This window comes from Phalacrocorax aristotelis, chromosome 29 (assembly GCF_949628215.1).
Source record: "Phalacrocorax aristotelis chromosome 29, bGulAri2.1, whole genome shotgun sequence".
Taxonomy (NCBI): domain Eukaryota; kingdom Metazoa; phylum Chordata; class Aves; order Suliformes; family Phalacrocoracidae; genus Phalacrocorax; species Phalacrocorax aristotelis.
Window position 1 is genome coordinate 145,696 of NC_134304.1, and position 18,856 is coordinate 164,551.

General features: G+C 49.3%; 1 protein-coding gene and 1 non-coding gene across 3 annotated transcripts; both read right to left on the reverse strand.

Annotated features, from left to right (window-relative positions):
• Window positions 1–2,358: 2,358 nt before the first annotated feature.
• LOC142048931 (CD276 antigen homolog) lies at window positions 2,359–18,850 on the reverse strand. Of its 2 annotated transcripts, XR_012657561.1 has the most exons (10): window positions 18,370–18,788; window positions 15,555–15,818; window positions 14,649–14,909; window positions 13,263–13,316; window positions 12,711–12,731; window positions 12,406–12,426; window positions 11,710–11,753; window positions 11,499–11,519; window positions 2,880–3,577; window positions 2,359–2,752 (listed from the first exon to the last, which is right to left on the reverse strand). XR_012657561.1 is itself a non-coding variant. In XM_075076286.1 (9 exons), exons 1-8 carry the CDS (start codon window positions 18,743–18,745, stop codon window positions 11,499–11,501), a joined length of 1,062 nt encoding a protein of 353 aa, XP_074932387.1. In that variant the 5' UTR covers window positions 18,746–18,850; the 3' UTR covers window positions 7,535–8,350. The 2 variants fall into 2 exon arrangements, 1 of the variants encoding a protein (XP_074932387.1); XM_075076286.1 differs by lacking the exons at window positions 2,359–2,752; window positions 2,880–3,577 and adding an exon at window positions 7,535–8,350 and having other exon boundaries at window positions 18,370–18,850.
• Window positions 9,656–9,728, reverse strand: TRNAK-UUU (transfer RNA lysine (anticodon UUU)). The gene has a single exon. It is a non-coding gene; the product is annotated as a tRNA-Lys (tRNA).
• Window positions 18,851–18,856: the final 6 nt, after the last annotated feature.

Here is an 18,856-nt window from a genome sequence, read left to right on the forward strand (position 1 = left end):
AGGAACCGGAGGGAGAAAACTCATGGGCCAAAATAAAGACGGAGAAGTCACCCACCAATTGCTGTCACGGGCAAAAGAGATTAGACTTGGGGAATTTAACTGAACTCACTGCTACTGGTTTGGGTATCATGAAATGAAAGAAAAGACAAACATTTCAATCACCTGTCACCCTTTCCCAGGCTCAGCACCACTCCAGACACCCCTCCCCACACCTTTCTATCACCAAAGGTTACACTCAGTCTCTCCAGTGAGGCCACAAGCAGTGCAGGGGGTTGGGGCCAGGACACAGTGGTTTCTCTTTGCCGCTCCTTCCTTCTCACTCTTTTGCTACGCTCCAGGGTGGGTCCTCCATGGGCTGCAATCCTTTCAGAGGTGTACCTGCTCCAGCTTGGGCTTGTCCACTGGCTGCAATCCCTGCAGGGGGGTGCCTGCTCATGGAGCTCCTCCTCCTCCTCCTCCTCCTCCTCCTCCTCCTCCTCCTCCTCCTCCTCCTCTGACTTCCTGGCGTTTCCCAGTCTTGTGTTCCCTCCCTTTTCCGGCATTTTCTGCCCTTTCGCAAATACATTTTCACCTAGTTGCAACAAACTCCTCTGACTGCCTCAGCTTTGGTGTGTGGTGGGGCCATTGTGGAGCTTGCTGGAACCGTGTCTGGCACAAGGCCGCCCTAGACCTCTTCCCATGGAGGCCACCCCTGCAGCCCCCACCGCCCACTACTGAAACCTACACGCGATACAGCCACGCCCATTAAATCAGTGGAAACTGCTTTCTGCATTTGGCCAAGTCCGTACAAAGTTCCTATAGCACCTTTAAGGTCAAGCTGGTTCACCAGGAGCTATCAAGAGCAGCTGCCTTAGGAGGAACGGGACTGGGAATGTAGAACAGTCTGCCTGCAGAAGTACTGAATGTGAAAAGTATCTGGTTTGCCGTGGATGCTCAGGGTGGACTGAGAATACAGCTGATTTCCCAAAATAGAAATGAACCTAGGAGAAGGGTGACACGGACCAGCGACTCACTTTGGGCAGCGCTCTTAAAAATGCCCTCACAGCCTGTGGGGAGCGAGTGAACTTGTCCAACGGGGACACTGTTTGCAGGTTAGGAATCCATTCTCAGCAGGAAGCCAACGGATAACCCGGAAAACACGGCTGAGGAAGCGGCCTACGGTTCTGTCAGTGCACTATGTCAGCAGCACGTCTAGGTTCACAGCACTCCTGCTTACTGACCATAGCACGTGTGGGATTTATTTGCAGGCAGGCTTGAGCTGTGCCACTGCCTATCCTCTGCTGTTAGTCTTGCTTAGCTTTCTGAAAATGATAAACGTCAGTTTTGCTCTCTGGAACTGGAGCAACCTGGGGGCCTCCTCCTTGAATCGTAGAATCAGAATCATTTAGGTTGGAAAAGACCCTTGAGATCATCAAGTCCAACTGTTAACCTAGCAAGTCCACCGCTAAACCAGGTCCCTAAGCACCACATCCACACACCTTTTCAATACCTCCAGGGATGGTGACTCCACCACCTCCCTGGGCAGCCTGTTCCACTGCTCGACAACCCTTGTGGCAAAGAAATTTTTTCTAATAGCCAACCTAAAGCTCCCCTGGTGCAACTTGAGGCCATTTCCTCTCGTCCTGTCACTAGTGACACGGGGGAAGAGACCAACACCCACCTTGCTGCAACCTCCTTTCAGGCAGTTGTAGAGAGCCGTAAGGTCTCCCCTGAGCCTCCTTGTCTCCAGACTAAACAGCCCCTCTTCCCTCAGCCGCTCCTCAGAAGGCTTGTGCTCCAGACCCTTCACCTGACTCCTGTTAGTGTCAGCAAACCTGCTGGGAAAGGAGAATCTCTCCTCCAGCCCAGTTTTTCCATTTGCTTTTGCCATAAGCATGTTTATTCTGCCTGGTTTATTCTGACAGCTCTCACTGACTGCAAACCACAAATCCATGGACGTTTCCTTACACAGATTTTCTTTTCTTTCTCTTTTTTTTTTTTTTTTGACTGCCTTGTTCCACAGCAAATAAAATGCAGCAGGAGGGTCTCGTTGTGCTGGTGACAAAGCAACTCTATCAAGAGGAGAAATGAGTGGCAAAGGGAAGGGTGGGCAGGCTATAGAAGCCTGCAGAAACCTCAGAGCAAATACTGCTTTAACAGTGACCTTTTTGTAAAAATCAGAAGTCCTGTTGAGAATTGTGCAGGTGAACCGCCAGGAAGGAGTACCAAAGTTCCCTCTGCCAGCAGCAGCCGGCCAAATGCTACCTGACATTGGCCAGTTTATGAGCCTCTGCTCTTTGGAGTGGAAGTTACGCCTACAAGTAGCTGCTTATCGTCCTTTGGCAGGTTATACTTTTAAGTAGCGAAGGACCAGTTCACACATTCTGCATCTTTATTAGTACCGAGGTTAATTTTACAAGCGCTGCTCGGAATAATTCCACCCAAGATGTCAGGAACTGCCTTGTTATTAATATTTAGGGGAGCAACTGAGAAGAATTGTATTACGAGGAGCTCAGCCCCTCAGAGTACACTTTATGTCAAGGCCTAAGTTACGGAGAAGAAGATAAGAGAAGCCTCCTGTGCTGCAGAGACGGGCAAGGCAAATGTTGGGCTTGCAAGCAGGTCCTCTTGCTAGCTGTCGGCGCTCCTACTCCTCAGCTTTCCACGGGGACATGAGTGCCGGCAGGAAGGTCGCTGCGAAAGGAGCCGTCCCGGCTCCGAACCAGGCACGCAGCTCGCCTTGCTGGTGCTCAGGGAGCTTTTTTTCCCCTACCTGCAAGTAAAGAAGGAAAACGGTCAAACAATGCTTTTGTTAAAGGGGTAACAAGGCAGCTGAGCAACGAGGTAAGAGACAACGCCTACTGTGAAGAGTAACCGGCACAGTTTTCCAGGCCTCCTACCTCTGATGCGGTGCCTTCTATCACCTTATCACTTCTCCCCTCCACTGTGCGGAAAATCCCCACTCAGAGGAGCTGTAGATAAGGTACAGAGCCAAGGGAAGGGTCTGGTAGGATAAGGGATGCTTCTTCATTGGAAGCCAGGGTGGGTGGCTTCTGTCAATACAGATACATAGATAAATTTACGTGTACGCTCTTAAATGCTGTCCTCGATAACTGGGCAGAGAAGGTTACCAGCCCAAGCCTACTTTTGGCACTCTCAGAGTACCTGTGGTTCCCCACTGAAGAGACTGATCACAAATCCTTCATCTCCTTCACTTCAAAGTCCTTTCTCTTCTTTAGAAAGCTTCACATGAAATACACTTTTCACTGCTGTTTCCCACATTCATCTTAGAAGCTTAAGCAAAGCTCATAAGATTGTTCTTCCTTTGATCTGTGTGATTTTCTGAACGAGAAATGCTGTATATGCCTGCAGTCTCCTGATTTGTGGGGCCCTTTGGGACATAGACAGCACATTCCAGAAAAGGAGTTCTGTTAAGCCACCTAAGAGACTGGGTGATCCACTTAATTCCAATTCCATGAAATACTAAATACAGTTCTTCTTAAAAAGTACGGGTTGGTCTCCGCCATTCATTTTACTAACAGCTGCAGCAGTCTCAAGCATCGTCGTGAACTTTGCTCTACTCTGGAGTTGCTGTAAACTGAAACAGAAAGGTAAGATATTAGTGGAATGCTCTTGTATTTCTTAGCTCCTTCATACCCATCAAGAATCCAGTGATAAGCCTGGTATAGTAGAGATAGTGAAGTACCCTGAATCACACAGAATCACAGACTCACAGGTTGGAAGGGACCTCAGCGATCATCTAGCCCAACCTTTCTGGGAAGAGCCCAGTCGAGACAAGATGGCCCAGCACCCTGTCCAGACGGCTCTTGAAGGTGTCCAACGTGGCCGAGTCAACCACGTCCCTGGGGAGATTATTCCAATGGTGACTGTCCTCACTGTGAAAAATGTCCCTCTCGTGTCCAATCGGGATTTCCCCAAGAGCAACTTGTGTCCATTCCCCCTTGTCCTCTCCATGCGACTCCGTGTAAAAAGGGAGTCTCCGTCTTCTTTGTAGCCACCCCCTAAGTGCTGGTACATGGGGATGAGATCCCCTCTGAGCCTCCTTTTCTCAAGGCTGAACAAACCCAGCTCTCCCAGCCCATCCTTGTATGGCAGCTTCCCAGTTCTCTGATCATCTTGGTGGCCCTTCTCTGGACCCCTTCCAGCCTGGCCACATCCTTTTTGTGCAGCGGGGACCAGAACTGCACACAGGACTCCAGGTGTGGCCTGACAAGCGCTGAGTAGAGCGGGATGACGACCTCTTTCTCTCTGCTGGCGATGCCCTTTTTGATGCAACCCAGCATCCCGTTAGCCTTGGCCACAGCAGCATCCTGTCCTGGATTTTATCTTCCAAGCAGATATCACTTTATCCGTGTCCACGGCAGTTGGGGTTGGAAACACTCGGTCTTCAAGGTGCCTTCCAACTCAAACCATGCTGTATTCTGTGTTCGAAGACCAGGTACCTCCACTTCTCCTAGAATTAAATGCACAAAAGAAGCACCCCCAAGTTGCGGTATGTGCCTAAATGAGTTTTGAGGGTCATTGCCACCTTCCTGATGGTTACAGGAAAGGACCATTGAACAGTAAACAAAAAAATAAAAACAAACCTCTGAAAAGTAGAGAACAGCCATGACCACAAGTAAATATCCACCAAGAGAAAAGGATTATTGAGGCAGAGGACAGAATGTTTTCTTTAGATGCCTGCAAGGTGACTCAAACTAGAAATTCTCGGCACAAGCTCATTTGGTTCTACACTGAGCTGCATAAAATGTATCCATATCAACACTAAAGAACATGTGAGCAGAGTCAACATGAGACTTCACCGACGGTTCCGCTTAGATTAACTTTGTGGGCAGTGACTGCATTAAGCCATTCATTATTTTGCACACATAGAACTAGGACAATAGACAGAGCTGAAGTGGTCTGCAAAGTCATGGGAGCAAATGTCAGGAGGGCTATGTAGATTTTGTGCCTAGCTGTGATTTGCAGCGTCTCCGTTTCCAGTGTCTCTGTTCACTCAGTGTCCTTGTTTTGGCTTGAACAGTGTTGTTATTTCTTCATCGTAGCCTCTGTGGGGCTATTTGGATTTGTGATGAAAACAGGGTTGATGACAAAGGAATGTTGTAGTTACTGCTGAGCAGTGCTTACAGAGCACCAAGGTCTTTTCTGCTTCTCACGCTGCCCCGCCAGGGAGTAGACTGGGGGGGCACCAGAAGCTGGAAGGAGACACAGCTGGGGCAGCTGACCCCAAATAGCCAAAGGGTTATTCCATACCATATGACGTCATGTTCAGCATATCAAACTAGGGGAAGAAGAAGGAAAGGCAGGACATTCGGGATGATGGCGTTTGCCTTCCCAAGTAACCGTTACACCTCATGGAGTCCCGCCTTCCTGGGGATGGCTGAACACCTGCCTGCCCATGGGAAGGAGTAAATTAATTCCTTCTTTTGCTTTGCTTGTGCATGTGGCTTTTGCTTTACTTATTAAATTCTCTTAATCTCGAGCCAGGAGTTTCCTCACTTTGACTCTTCTGATTCTCTCCCCCACTCCACTGAGGAGCAGTGAGTGAGAGGCTGTGTGGTGTTGAGCTGCCTGCTGGAGTTAAACCCCGACATTCAGCTAGCTCGTTAATATATTTGATTGAAACAGCTGTATGAAACAGTGTGCAATAATCGCTGGCGGTGACTTAGAAATTAAACTTATGTTTTTAGAAAAGGTACAGCATGGAAGAAGCTGTCAGGGTGGGGTGCATCTGTCATGTGAGGAATCCATTCCACGGAATTCCCCCAGTAACCATAGCTGTCGGCAATGCCCGGAGAACTTGGCGCACTGACTCTAACAGGAGTTGTCCGGAGGGTGGAGCAGTGCGGAGGCACCGCGGCCAGGCTCTGGGATAAATGGGAACTCGAGGTGCCATGGAGCTGGTACGCTGCTATTTGCTACCCTGGGCCAACAGGCCGTCATGCTTTTGACAAAATGCTGTCCTTTTGGTGAACTTTGCTCATTATAATAGCATTAGAATACCAAAACACACCTCCACCCCGAAAGCTACCCGCCTCTAAGGCGCGACCACCCCTCGCTGGGCGTGCGCTTTGAACTTTGCTAGTCTACACTTTTAAAAGTAAAGCGAGGGAATTTTACACCAGTCACAATAAAGGTATGTACGACTAGAGTCACTCAAGCTCAACCTGAAAGATAAAAAAATAGTACAAAATATTTTAAGAGAAAGAGGGTGTTAGGGAAGATACCACTCTGACTTCTGGGACCAGTCGACGGGCTGAGCCTCTCGTCCCCCTCATTGGGATGCCTTTGGGTAAGATTAGAAACCTCTATACAGAGTCACTTTAAATCTCTAGCGCATTAGAGGTGTGTAAATCTCTAAGGCGTTGGAGTTGCCTTGTAAATCTCCAATATATAGAGTTGCTTCATATTTATTTTGCATAAATCTCTAGGGCATTGGTGTCATCCTGTAAATCTCCAATGCATAGAGTCGCCTTATATTTGTTTAGCACCACACTTGTAGCCTAGCAGTGTACCCATCTTCTTAGTATTGGTGTGTGTCTTGTAACCAGCAATCCTATCACCGGCAATCCAAAGAACCTGTGTGTCTGCTGCTTTAATAAATGGCACCATTCATTAACCTAGCCGTGATTGTTCTCATCGAATGCAACCAGCCGGGGCATCTGCCAAATTAGTTACTAACAACAAATTGGTGAGTGGTTACTTCTACAACCCTTAGAAAACAAACCGTTGACCAAGTCTGAGACTAAGACTGGGCTTAGCTGCACCTAGACTCCCCTTGGAGAAGGAGTTTAGAAAGCCAGGGGGTCCTGCCTGAACCTCGGGACTCAACGGTAGGGTCTCCCCTAGCCATTCCTCAGACTCCTACCATTAACACAACAAACAGGGAGGGACAGAATGGGGTTTTTATGTGCTTCTGAAGAGAGAGGGACCTTTCCAACGGACAACTGGTAGTGTTAGGCTAGCTGCTTGATCTGAATGATCCCTTGGACACATCTGTGTGTAGACTCAGGAACATATAACATTTAGGAGCTGAGGAAGATTGGTTTTATGAGGCTATGATGAGGCTGCTGTCTCCCTCTGTGACCTCAGGCTGCCGTGTCCCTCTTTGGGATGTCCAGCCGCATGTAGACATGTTGGATGTCCTAAAGAATCTTAAGGAGCCATGGGTGCCTATGTTTAGGCAACTAAATCACATTTTACCTGGCAAAAGGTTAGGATTCGGAAGATCTTGTGGAGCAGACAGCTCTGTCGGGGCTACTTATGCACTAGGAGAGCGTATTACTCTACCACAAGGGTTCAAAGCATGAGAGAAAGATGTAGCACTGCATTCAGCCAATTTATGTTGCCTCTCAGACTCTTCTTCAAGCACAGATGGCATGTTCTTCACCCACAAAGTGACATGTAGACATATTACGATGTTTTAAATTACTCTGTTTTAAATCTTCTTCCTCCTTTTCCTCCAAAATTCTAAGAATTTCATCTGGAAGAGTGATGGAGAGAGGTTGCCTTTATGTTTTTTTTTGCCTTTTTTGGAGTGTGTGTATTTGAATTCATGATGTGAAGTTGGGCTTTGTATATAAGTACAAAGTACACAGTGCAGCAGTCCAGAACAAAACCTCAGAATGATGATCACTGAAATGCATTGTAAGGACTGAAATTATTTCCAGAAAAAAGACTCTACAGAAATCATTCTTGAGATAAACATATCATTTTTCAAACCATGGCATGGGACAGCTCACTTATTTATGCATGCATGCCTCAAGTATTGGACAAAATGCGTATGGAAAAGGCTGGGGGAATGGAAAATATTTGAAGCTAAGGAATGCAGAATGTGATCAAGAATGTGTAATACATAGATTGCAATTAAGGACTACATTTGTGCAGGTAATAATATGATCTTCCATGCCACAACAAAATTAACATATTTTAAGAACTTATTCCTCTCCCACTGAACAAATTCTCATGGTTGATTCTTTGTGGGAGTTTTTAAAGAATGGATAAACTTCTGCGAATGCCCAGTCTCTAAACACAAACATCACAGACTTGTCAGTAACATTGAAAAAAGTCAACGTTTTCTCTTCACAGTTAAGGTGAACTCCAACTTTCCTGGGATTTTTCTGCACTATTAACTGTATCCATGGATCACTTCTTGCCCAGCAATTTTTTAAACTGAAGCCCAGAATCCAGAATCCTTCTTTAGGTGACAGAGACATAAAAAGTGTTTGTAGATTCACAGTCCAGTCTATGCTCACCACTGATTCTGGTGTATTCGCAGATTTCAAGCCACTGAGTACAGATAGAAGTAAATACATTATTTTATCTGCACAGCCACCAGCCTTTCTGAAGTCTGAAAGCAAATAAGGGGCAGAAAGGGGGGAAAAAAGGTAAGAAAAACCAAACTCCAATCATTGACTGAAAAAATTTTCCAACTCCAAGTTGGCTAATCTCAGACTGAGTCTAAGGATCAACTATGCACATCAGCAGATACTCAGATTCCCTCTTGCTCTCTCAAGACCTGTGATTACCTGCAAGGTCTGAAGAAGGATCTGAAGCTGGGATGACTTTCCTGCTTGGGAACCACTTCCTCCCTCAGGTCCCAATTTGCTGCCTTGCTGGCATTGTACACAAACACCCCACTAGGCACGCTCCACGTTTCAAACCACATGAGATCCCTGGTCAGCACAGAAAGAGACAGTTCCCTTTGCAACACTCAGGGGAAAAAAAGATCTCAGCCACCTTTCGTGAATTTCTCAGGCAGGGGTGGATACAAAGGAACACATTGGGTAAATTTTCCCTGATCCTGCAAAGGGAGGAGGGAGTGCACTTCCCAGTGAGTTTCTGGGTCCGTGCAACTGTGACAGCTTTGTGCAGAAGATGTGGCAGGCAGAGAGACTACTATACAAACCAAGCTGCTGAGAAGTCACAGAATCACAGAACAGTAGGGGTTGGCAGGGCCCTCGGGAGCTCATCCCGTCCCACCCCCTGCTTGAGCAGGCACCCCCAGAGCAGGGGCACAGGACCGCGTCCAGGCAGGGTGTGAATGTCTCCAGGGAAGGGACCCCACAGCCTCTCCGGGCAGCCTCTGCCACAGAAAAGGAGTTTTTCCTCCTATTGAGGTGGAAATTCCCATGTTCCAACATGTTCCCGTCGCCCCTTGCCCTGTCGTTGGGCACTATTGAAAAGAGCCTCGTCCCATCGTCCTGACACCCACCCTTTAGATATTTATAGGTATTGAGGAGATCCCCCCTCAGTCTTCTCTTCTCCAGGCTGAACAAGACCAAGTGTCTGAGCCTTTCCTCATCAGGGAGATGCTCCTGTCCCCTGATCATCTCGGCAGCTGTCCACTGGACTTGCTCCAGCAGTTCCCTGTCCTTCTTAAACTGGGAGGGCCAAAACTGACACAGCACTCCAGATGTGGTCACACTAGGGCAGAGTAGAGGGGGAGGATAACCTCTCCTTTTTACACACCCCATAATATTGTTGGCCTTCTTGGCCACGTTGCTGGCTCATAGAAAGCATGTCACCCACCAGCACTCCATGGTGCTTCTCAGCAGAGCCCCTTTCCAGCAGGTCACCCCCAGCATGGGCTGGTTTGGGGGAAACCTCATGAAATTTGACCAGCTCTCCAGCCTGGTCAAAGAGAAATTACTTCTGCCCAGACAGGGACTTGAACCCTGGACCCTCAGATTAAAAGTCTGATGCTCTGCCAACTGAGCTATCTGGGCTCATCTGACAAATCCCTATTAAGTGTATGCCAGGGCAGAATCACCTGTGCTAGTGCTTTTATGTGTGAGGTGAAAAGACGAGCCTGCAGGGAAGGATCATGAAGTCCTGAGATGAGAGTTTAAGGGAGTAGCTCAAAGGTAGGCATCTCTACGTGAAAACCGTCAAGTTTTGGATGAATGTCTGAGCATGCAAAGAGAGAGGTGGGAGTTGTGCACCTGGAACCGCATGCGGGAAAGGCTTTGAAGCCCCCGGAGTCCAAGCTACAAGCTCTACATTCATTGTCCTGTAAAATAAGACCCATCCCTTCCTCTCTTCAGGCCTGCCCTTTCACTAGGTTTCAGGGACTTAAGAGACAATAATGACTTTACCAATTTCTTTCCTCTGATCCACTGCAGACAAGATAAATGCACACAAAGAAAACATTACTATGGATTAGATCTCAGGACTTGGTAGCACTACAGGATGACTCTGGATACAGATAACTATTAATACCAAAGTTCAGCCGTATCCTGAAATGCCATATTTTAACCTGGTATTTCTGAAGTCACCACAGGTGTTCACGCAGTCGGATCTATGCATCATTCATGGTTATTCCTAAATGGGCTCTTATTCTTCCCATGTAATAGCTTTTCCGACTAGAAGGCTGAGAAGCACAAGGGATATGAGGTAATCTTTTGCAAATCAGAAGGCAACGGACATAAAAGTATAGGCAGGTCACTAAAGCTGGAGGTCACTAAAGGACATGGGAAGAATACGGTATTTATAAACACGGTCATTGGAGCTACTGTGAGTTATTCCTATGGATTAGGTTTGGCTTCCTAATGGAAACAGCTGCCTGAATATTCAGGTGACATATTTCCAAGGAACGTGGAGGGCAAAGTACAACTTCCAGTGATGAAAGTATATAGGCAACCAGAAAGGATCACTATCCTTTGCAAGCAGTTTCTCTGCCAAGTCACCATGAGCAGCAGAAGAAGACACCAAGCCAGGGCAAGAACCACAACTTACAAATCACTCCACTCTAGGACATTCTGCCCAAGGAAGTGGCAAAAAGAACTGGCATGATGGATGACTCATGCTCCTTGGAGCTGCATCTCACATGCTTCTGACTCTGGCAGGGAGGCCTTCAATCGCCCATCACCAGCCACTTTCCCACCTGGCCCCAGCACTGGTTGGTGGCCCAGGCTCTCCAGCCCCATCAGCCCCATCACAGCCCTTCCTTCATTCCCCTATCAACACCACAGCCTCCACCGGCCAGGAAAAAAACAAGTGACACCCATGGAGACTCCTAAGCCTCACAGTTATCTGGGACGCACAGCAGCCAGGGACAGTGACACTCACAAATCTCCTTTTCTGGTTCACTGCAAGAAGAGAGGGGGAACACCTTGCTTAGCACCCTGGCTCAAAGGAACATGGGAGTGCTTCAGTACAAGAACATCCAAACAGCCCTTCTGAACACAGGCTGGATGAGGAGAATGGCCAAGGGCGCCAGGAGCAGGACAACCCTGACAAGGGAGCTCTGCATTTCTGAGGTGACACCACTGCCACGCAAGGATACAAACCCTGAACATCTGCACTTCCTAATCTGGCTCTAAAGCCAGGCCGTTCTCATGTTGTCCACCCCAGGAGGGATGAAAAAGTCCTTTGGCATGGTGGCTAGCACACCGTCCTGTGGGGTCAGGGGTGATGTATCCTGCACTGTCCCATCAGGACACTGCACCAAACGCTGCGCGTACACACACGGCCCACAGCGAGACAGCGACACTCACCTATCTCGTTCTTCTGGATTTCTGCAAGAGGAAAAAGGGAAGTGAGAACACCTGGCTTAGCACCCCAACTCCAAGGCAGACTGGAGAAAAGCCTGGCTCTCCTTTGGCGAGGCAGACTCCACCTCCACCACCACCTGTCCCCAGCCACGGCTACCCCAGGCACAGAGACATGGCAGCAGCGCACTGCATGCAGACCCCCTTCTCAACACACCTTCGTATTGGTCCTTCCAGCTGGATCTTCATTGCCAATGAGGGCTGTGGAGAAGGTAGATAAATCAGCACTTCCCAGGCAGGAGCTGCTGCCACCAGTGGGGACAGGGGCATTCATGGCTCTGGGAAGAGCTGCATCCAGCACCCACATTCACTGAGACCCACTGGGGTCCCAGCCACTCCCCACGCCTCATGGCAATGCCCCCGCCTGGCACGCACAGCCTGCAAGGCTGCCACCTCCATCAGCAGCACAGCCACAGCTCCTCGCTGGCAGGGCAGGTGATCAGGGTGACGGCACCTCCCCTCCAGCAGCACCCAGAAGCAAGACAGAAGGTGGAGTAGCCCCACCACAACCACCCTGACCCTTCTTTCTGGCTCACGCAGGGAGTTCAGCCGGCCAGGTCCCTCCTTCCCAGGGGACAGCGTTGCCTTTCCACGGGGATGGATTCTCCCTCTTGGGACACCACTTCTCCCCGTGACTGACTCGCGAAGGACACGCAGCCATCGCAACGGAGCCCAGCAAGCAACAGGGACCCGCAGGAATGACAACATCCCACCAGCCCTGCCAAATGCATGCTGCGCCAGGAGAACTGCCAAGGACCCAGGAACATGACCACCCCGGCACGCTCAAGGCTCCACTAATGACCTTGCCTGCATGGGCAGCCAAGGACGCTAAACCCCAAACGCCCACACTTACCAATCTGACTCTGAAGGTGTGCTGAAAGGCAAAGACACCATCAATAGTACCTCCACAGCAGCCACAGGGAGGCACCCCCCGCTAAAAGGAAGACGCAAAAGCCAGCCCACCACTGGCCCTGGGGATGGCACTGCCTGGGCAAAGCCAAAGCCAGGGAGCACCAGCTGCCACGTTGAGCCTTGGCCACTGGCAGGGGCTCTCGACGTGGCGCTTGGGGAGCAGCTGGCATTGCTGAGTTCCCTCCCCACCCGCCCCACGGCCTCTGTGCCAGCGCGCAAGGCATGTGGGCAGTCAGAAGGACTCACCGTTCCTCGCACGCAGTTCCTCTGCCAAGTCACCGTGGTCACGGGAGAAGAAGACATCAAGTCAGGGCAAGGCCCACAAGGTCCTGGCAAGCCAGTCCACTCTGGGACTGTCCGGCCCAGGGAGGGATGAAAAACTCCTCCTCTGCCATGCCAGATGGCTCACGCTCCTTGGAGTTAACCCTCACGTGCCTCCGCCACATCTTTTTGCCACCAGACCCAAACACCCACTTCCCCACCAGAACCCAGGGCTCGTAGGGGACACGAGCTCTCCACCCCATCAGCCACCCCACGGCCTTCTCTCAACAGCCCTCATGCTCCTGCCTGCACCAACGCCTCCGCCAGCCTGGACACCACCAGCCACCCACCAGGGCAACCCCACATCTCCCTCGGTGCAAGGGCCGTGGCTGCCACAGAGGGCCTTTCCCGGGGGACATTTGGTGTCCACAGGGAGGCATCCCCCGCAAAAAGGAAGACGCAAAAGCCAGCCCACCACTGGCCCTGGGGATGCGTCTTCACTGGGAAGAAGAACTGGGCAGTGGGGAAATAACTTACCTGTTAAAATAATGAGAAGAAGGAAGCAGATAATCCAGGGCACGTTACTCTTCTCTGAAAAGTGGAGAAATGCGATAGGAAAATAACATTAATTTACATACATAATACCTACCTTTCAGAGGACCCATGGTCTCACATTATCTGCACTATTTTGCCATGTTTAGTTGAAGAACACTTTCAGACAAAAATCATTCATCTGGAAATATGATGGGGAACACGAGAGCTCCTAAAGGAACTTGAAATGAGACACTGGTAGTTGCATTTTATATTCGCTGCCCTTTGTCCAAGCATTTTCCACATATACACACTCAAAAACGGTTTTGAGATAAACTGGGAAGGATTAACTTCTTTTTACTTTGGACGTATTATATGATTTGTAGTCTTTGCAATGGTTGTCTATTTTTATTCCAGCGGCCACTATCTCTGAAGGGAGCAATATTGTTCTAAGAGATACCACGGAAGTATTTTAATTTAAGACATGTTGACCTTCAAAGCTTTCACAAAGAAGAAATTTCAGAGGAAAGCTCAGTAGCTCAGCCTTAGCCTTGCTGCTCAAACTCATTTTGGGCAGAATAACCCTCTAATAGCCTAAGTCCTTCCTTCCTGGTACAAATCTCACGAGCCAACAGGCTGAAGATCTGCCAGAAAAACTTCTCTGCCCTAACATGGAAAAATAGAGGTTCATTCTGGGAAACAAGCTAGCGTGCACTTAGCTCAGGAGCCCACTCTCTTCCTGGCTTTCCTGGGGTCAGCAGAGGACAGGCCCACCTGGAGGTAAGGACCTTTGTTTCTCAGAACCTTAAAGCCATCCACAAAGGGTAAAGGGTACTCCTGGACTGCCAAGATGATGCCAGCATCCCGGCCTCTCTAACACCTCTGTGAAGCGCTCCCATTATCTGGTGCCATAGGTGAGTAACTGAGCAAGACCGAATCCGGGGACGTCTGGATCAATAAAGAAGCAGATGGATGATGACACCATGGAATTATCATTGCTTTGCAAGCAGTAGTGTGTATGTGTTAAGTAGTGATTAATGAAATCATGTTGTAACTGAACGCTTGGGAGGTATAAGAACCATGTGTAAAACCACATTTGGGTTTCCCACTTTGGCTGGGACTCATCACCTGAGGAAAAATACTCCCCTTGCGAATCTACGCTTTGTGTCCTGGCCCCTCTCCTCGGTCAGCGTGGGCCGGTTGCAACTTTTTGTGACACTCCAAAACGGATTCAGCTCTTGAGAGTTGTGGGAAACTAAGTGAAATCATTCACAGCATTAGGCCCGCCCTTCCCTTGAGTGGAGGGTGATGCAGTATCCGAGTGAAAAGAGAGCAGCTTTGCTCCCTCGGAGAATGCCAAAGTACACGATAGAAGTCTTAATTGCTGCATACCTGACTGCTGAGCAATCCGTGGACTGTGCCCCCTATCAGTAGTCACAAAAGAAGGTGGCGGTTGTCCACAGGGTACCTCGATGGAGCTTTCTACTGCAAAACTATTGTCTGCCTCCAGTAGAAGGCTTGTCTGGGCCAGTGAGGATAGATCTTCTCCTTCGTGATTAACCCACATCACTTCAGGCTTTTCATGGAAACCTCTTACTTTGCCCTTGTACGTACAATTGCTTGACTCTAGTGCAATAATTTCATTCATGGAACCTGTAACAGAGGCAATTAAACACCACTGCATCTGACACAACACAGAAACACCAAGTACACGATGAAAGAGGTCTCACAGAACACCTGCACTTTTGTTGTTGTTTTCTCTCTAACCAAAGCAATCTGGCTTTTGAGCCTTTCATTTTTAATAATTCCACACTTGAAAGAGTTGTATGAGCTTTCTGTGTGTAAGAGTGAAACTGTTGAAATAAAGGAAAACAGACAGGACTGCGTACAAGAAGCTCTTCCCGAATGGCAAGCGGTACAGCCTGTGGCATCAGGTGAGAAGGGAAAAACCAGAAGTGATGCTCAAGAGAACAATACTCAGGTTCAGACTGTTCCAACTAAGGGAAAGCTATGAGCCCCTTAAGCTACGGCTGAACTCAGCCCAAAGAGGCAGAGCCGTGAGGTCGTTCTGAGCACTTGCCTGAGTCATCGTTTCATGGTGTTCCCCTGAAGATGCCACAAGGCCAACCCAAACCTCCGTCGCCCAACAGCAGGGATTTCTCCTGCATGGTTAGATTCTGCAGGACAGTGGGGCTTCGGGGAAGGTGCCGAGACCTGTCCAATTTCAGCTTTTCTAGCAATACTGGAGGAATATGATTCCCTCAACAAAGCAGATGCAGGTGTAAAAATGTGACCTACCCATTTGTCTTATCTTGTATTTGATGAGTTCGACTACGCACACCACATCTACATTATCACAAGGCACTGTGATGATGCTTTGCACCGTGAAATGGTCTGTCTCGCTCCAGGTTACATTGGTCTCGGCCTCCACGTTTACCGTGTCTCCTCCATAGCGCATCCAAGTGACTTCAGGCTTTGGGTACCATTGTTTTGACTTACAAGTGTAGCGACACATGCCCTCCTCTTGCACAACCCTGTCCAAAACTGGCTTGTACCCAACGGCTGTAACAGAGTTAGCGCAATGAGGGTGAAACAAAGTCAGAGTTACTGCAAAACAACAACAACATAGACCAAGAAAACCCAGAAAGCATTAGTACGTTGCTCTAAAAAGTCATAGCTCATAAAAAGAGCCACACCTGGTCAGATCAAAAGGGCCGCTTACCTGGACTCCAACAATGCTGAGCACTAGGGCATCTTGCCACAGAGATATAGGGAATCCCAGTTAGCCTGGGTGATCAAAGGTCGGGAAGAGCATCTGGGAGTTTGCAAAATAGGTGAGCACGCTCGACGTGACTGAGGGGGATATCATATAGGTCGATAAAAGGGAACGGTGTGGAAAGGAAGAACAGCAAGCAATTGTTCCGTCTCTTACCCAACAAGAGGCATCAAGTCAGCCTCGCCCGTGGTAGGTTCAAAAGAAATGAAACAAAAAGGGCCTTCAAACATGCCATTGACCTGCGGAATAGACTGATGCCAGACTTGTGGGTACTAGGTGTTTCCATGCACTCAAACTAAGCTCCAGAGTGTGACCTGTCCAGCAGGAGGTCAGATCTGATCAGGTGCTTTTGGGAAGCGCTTTCAGGTTTGCATTTGGGACAGGTCTTCTGAGACAGGAGATTTCTAATGAGGAGGGAAAAGGGGCCTTTGCCATATCTTCATGTGAATCAGTGAATTAGGTAAATATCATCAGTGAATACGCTCCCTAATAGCTCTGAGTAATTGTTTTTTTCATTTTACAAAGGAAAACAGCCCTAACTGGAGAGGTTGAACATTCATTATCCCAGAAAACAACTATTGGTTGCTTATATAGGGATATTCAGCATCTTAATGCCGTTCCCCATTGCACTATTTTCCTACATGGTAAGCCACATGCCCTGTCCCCCTCAGTACCAAGCTTTTAGATATTCAGTATTGAAGCAAGACTTTCCAGCTGTTCCTGCATCTTTATTACCTCCCCTTTTCTCAAAGTAACTGTTAAGCATGACGTAGTCCTGCTTTCCTGGAGACGGCTGAGCACCTGTCTGCTGATAGGAATCATAGAACCATAGAATCATTAAGGTTGGAAAAGACCCTTAAGATCATCAACTCCAACCATCAACCCAACACCACCATGCTTCCTAAATCATGCCGTGAAGTGCCACATCTACACGCTGTTTTGAACACCCCCAGGGATGGTGACTCCCCCACCTCTCTGGGCAGCCTGTTCCAGTGCCTGACCACTTGTTCAGTAAAGAAATTTTTCCTAAAATCCAATCTAAACCTCCCCTGATGCAACTTGAGGCCATTTCCTCTTGGCCTATCCCCTGTTACTTGGGAGAAAAGAACAACCCCTCACCTCACTACAACCTCCTTTCAGGCAGCTGCAGAGAGCGAGAAGGTCTCCCCTCAGCCTCCCCATTCTCCAGGCTAAACCCCCCCAGCCCCCTCAGCCACCCCCCAGCACACTTGTGCTCCAGACCCTGCCCCAGCCCCGCTGCCCTTCCCTGGACACACTCCAGCCCCTCAAGGCCCTTCTTGTCCCGAGGGGCCCAAACCTGAGCCCAGCATTCGAGGTGGGGCCTCCCCAGGGCCGAGCACAGGGGCCCCATCCCTGCCCGGCTCCTGCTGGCCACACCAGGGCTGACACAAGCCCGGGGGCTGGTGGCCTCCTTGGCCACCTGGGCACTGCTGGCTCATGCTCAGGAAGTAGTGAATGAATTCCTCATTTTGCTTTGATTGCGTGCACAGGTTTTGCTTCACCTATTAAACCCTCTTTACCTCAACCCACAGGTTTTTGTACTTTCACCCTTCTGATTCTTCCCTCCATCCCACCAGGGCAGGGAGTGAACAAGCAGCTGTGCGACGCTTAGCTGCCTACTGGGGTTGAACCATGACAAGGTGTCCTGGTTTCAGCTGGGATAGAGCTGATTTTCTTCATAGCAGCTAGTGTGGGGCTGTGTTTTGGATTTGTGCTGGAAACAGCGGGGATAATGTGGGGATGATTTAGTTGTTGCTAAGTAGTGCTCACACTAGTCAAGGACTTTTTCAGCTTCCCTTGCCCGGCCGCGTGCAGAAGAAGCTGGGAGGGGACACAGCCGGGACAGCTGACCCCAAATGACCAAAGGGATATCCCACACCATATGACGTCATGCTCAGTATATAGGGCTGGGGGAAGAAGAAGGAAGGGGGGGACGTTTGGAGTGATGGCGTTTGTCTTCCCAAGTAACCGTTACACCTCATGGGGCCCTGCTCTCCTAGAGATGGTTGAACACCTGCCTGCCCATGGGAAGGAGTGAATGAATTCCTTCCTTGCAAGCGTGGATTTTGCTTTTAAACTGTCTTAATCTCAACCCAGGAGATTCCTCACATTGACTCTCCTCATTCTCTCCCCATCCCACCAGTGGGGGCAGCGAGGAAGCAGCTGCGTGGTGCTTGGTTGCTGACTGGGGCTAAACCATGACACAAGGTCTCAGCTGTCCAGCAAGGAATAGGCAGAGCCACAGAGTCACAATGGGAACGCAACTCAGCATGGTCACAGCAGGTCACATTTCACTGTGAAAGTCTCCCTGCTTACCTGTAACTTCAAGGTGAGTGGTAGCCTCCTGTGTGACAACACTACCATTCACTGCGCAAACGTATGTCCCCTCGTCGGCTACTTGCACTTGCCGGATAACCAGAAGAAGCGCCCTTCCCTGCCAGCGCACCGAAATCCTCCCCTGTTCTTCATCCTGGCAGTGCTCCGCCACCCCACCCGGGCTGGAGGGTGAGCACAGCGGAGCATCCCTTCCCTTTTCCATTTTGTACCAAAACACGAGCGTGTTAGAGGGGACGCCGTCTGTCAGCTGGCAGGACAGAGTCACTTGCTCCCTAACGAGGACAACTGACGGCTTGATGCTGACGGTGACAGGCACTTCACCTGCAGGGAAGAGGTAGGAACAAACGCATTGCATTGGTTTTGCCCCTGAGGGTAACCTTTCCACCGAGGGAAGAAAGCCATATGTGTTAGCTGAACCCAAAACAGAAAGTTGAGCTCTAGGTTAAAGTCTCATAGTCCCTTACAA

Excerpts from the sequence above, each read along its gene's own strand:
- LOC142048931 (XM_075076286.1), bottom strand. The coding sequence starts at position 18,745 with ATGCAATGCGTTTGTTCCTACCTCTTCCCTGCAGGTGAAGTGCCTGTC. Across the intron at positions 15,819-18,369 it reads CACTCACCTTGAAGTTACAG|CCGTTGGGTACAAGCCAGTT; the intron begins GTAAGCAGGGAG and ends ACTCTGTTACAG. Across the intron at positions 12,732-13,262 it reads TCTTCTCATTATTTTAACAG|AGGAACTGCGTGCGAGGAAC; the intron begins GTAAGTTATTTC and ends GTGACTTGGCAG.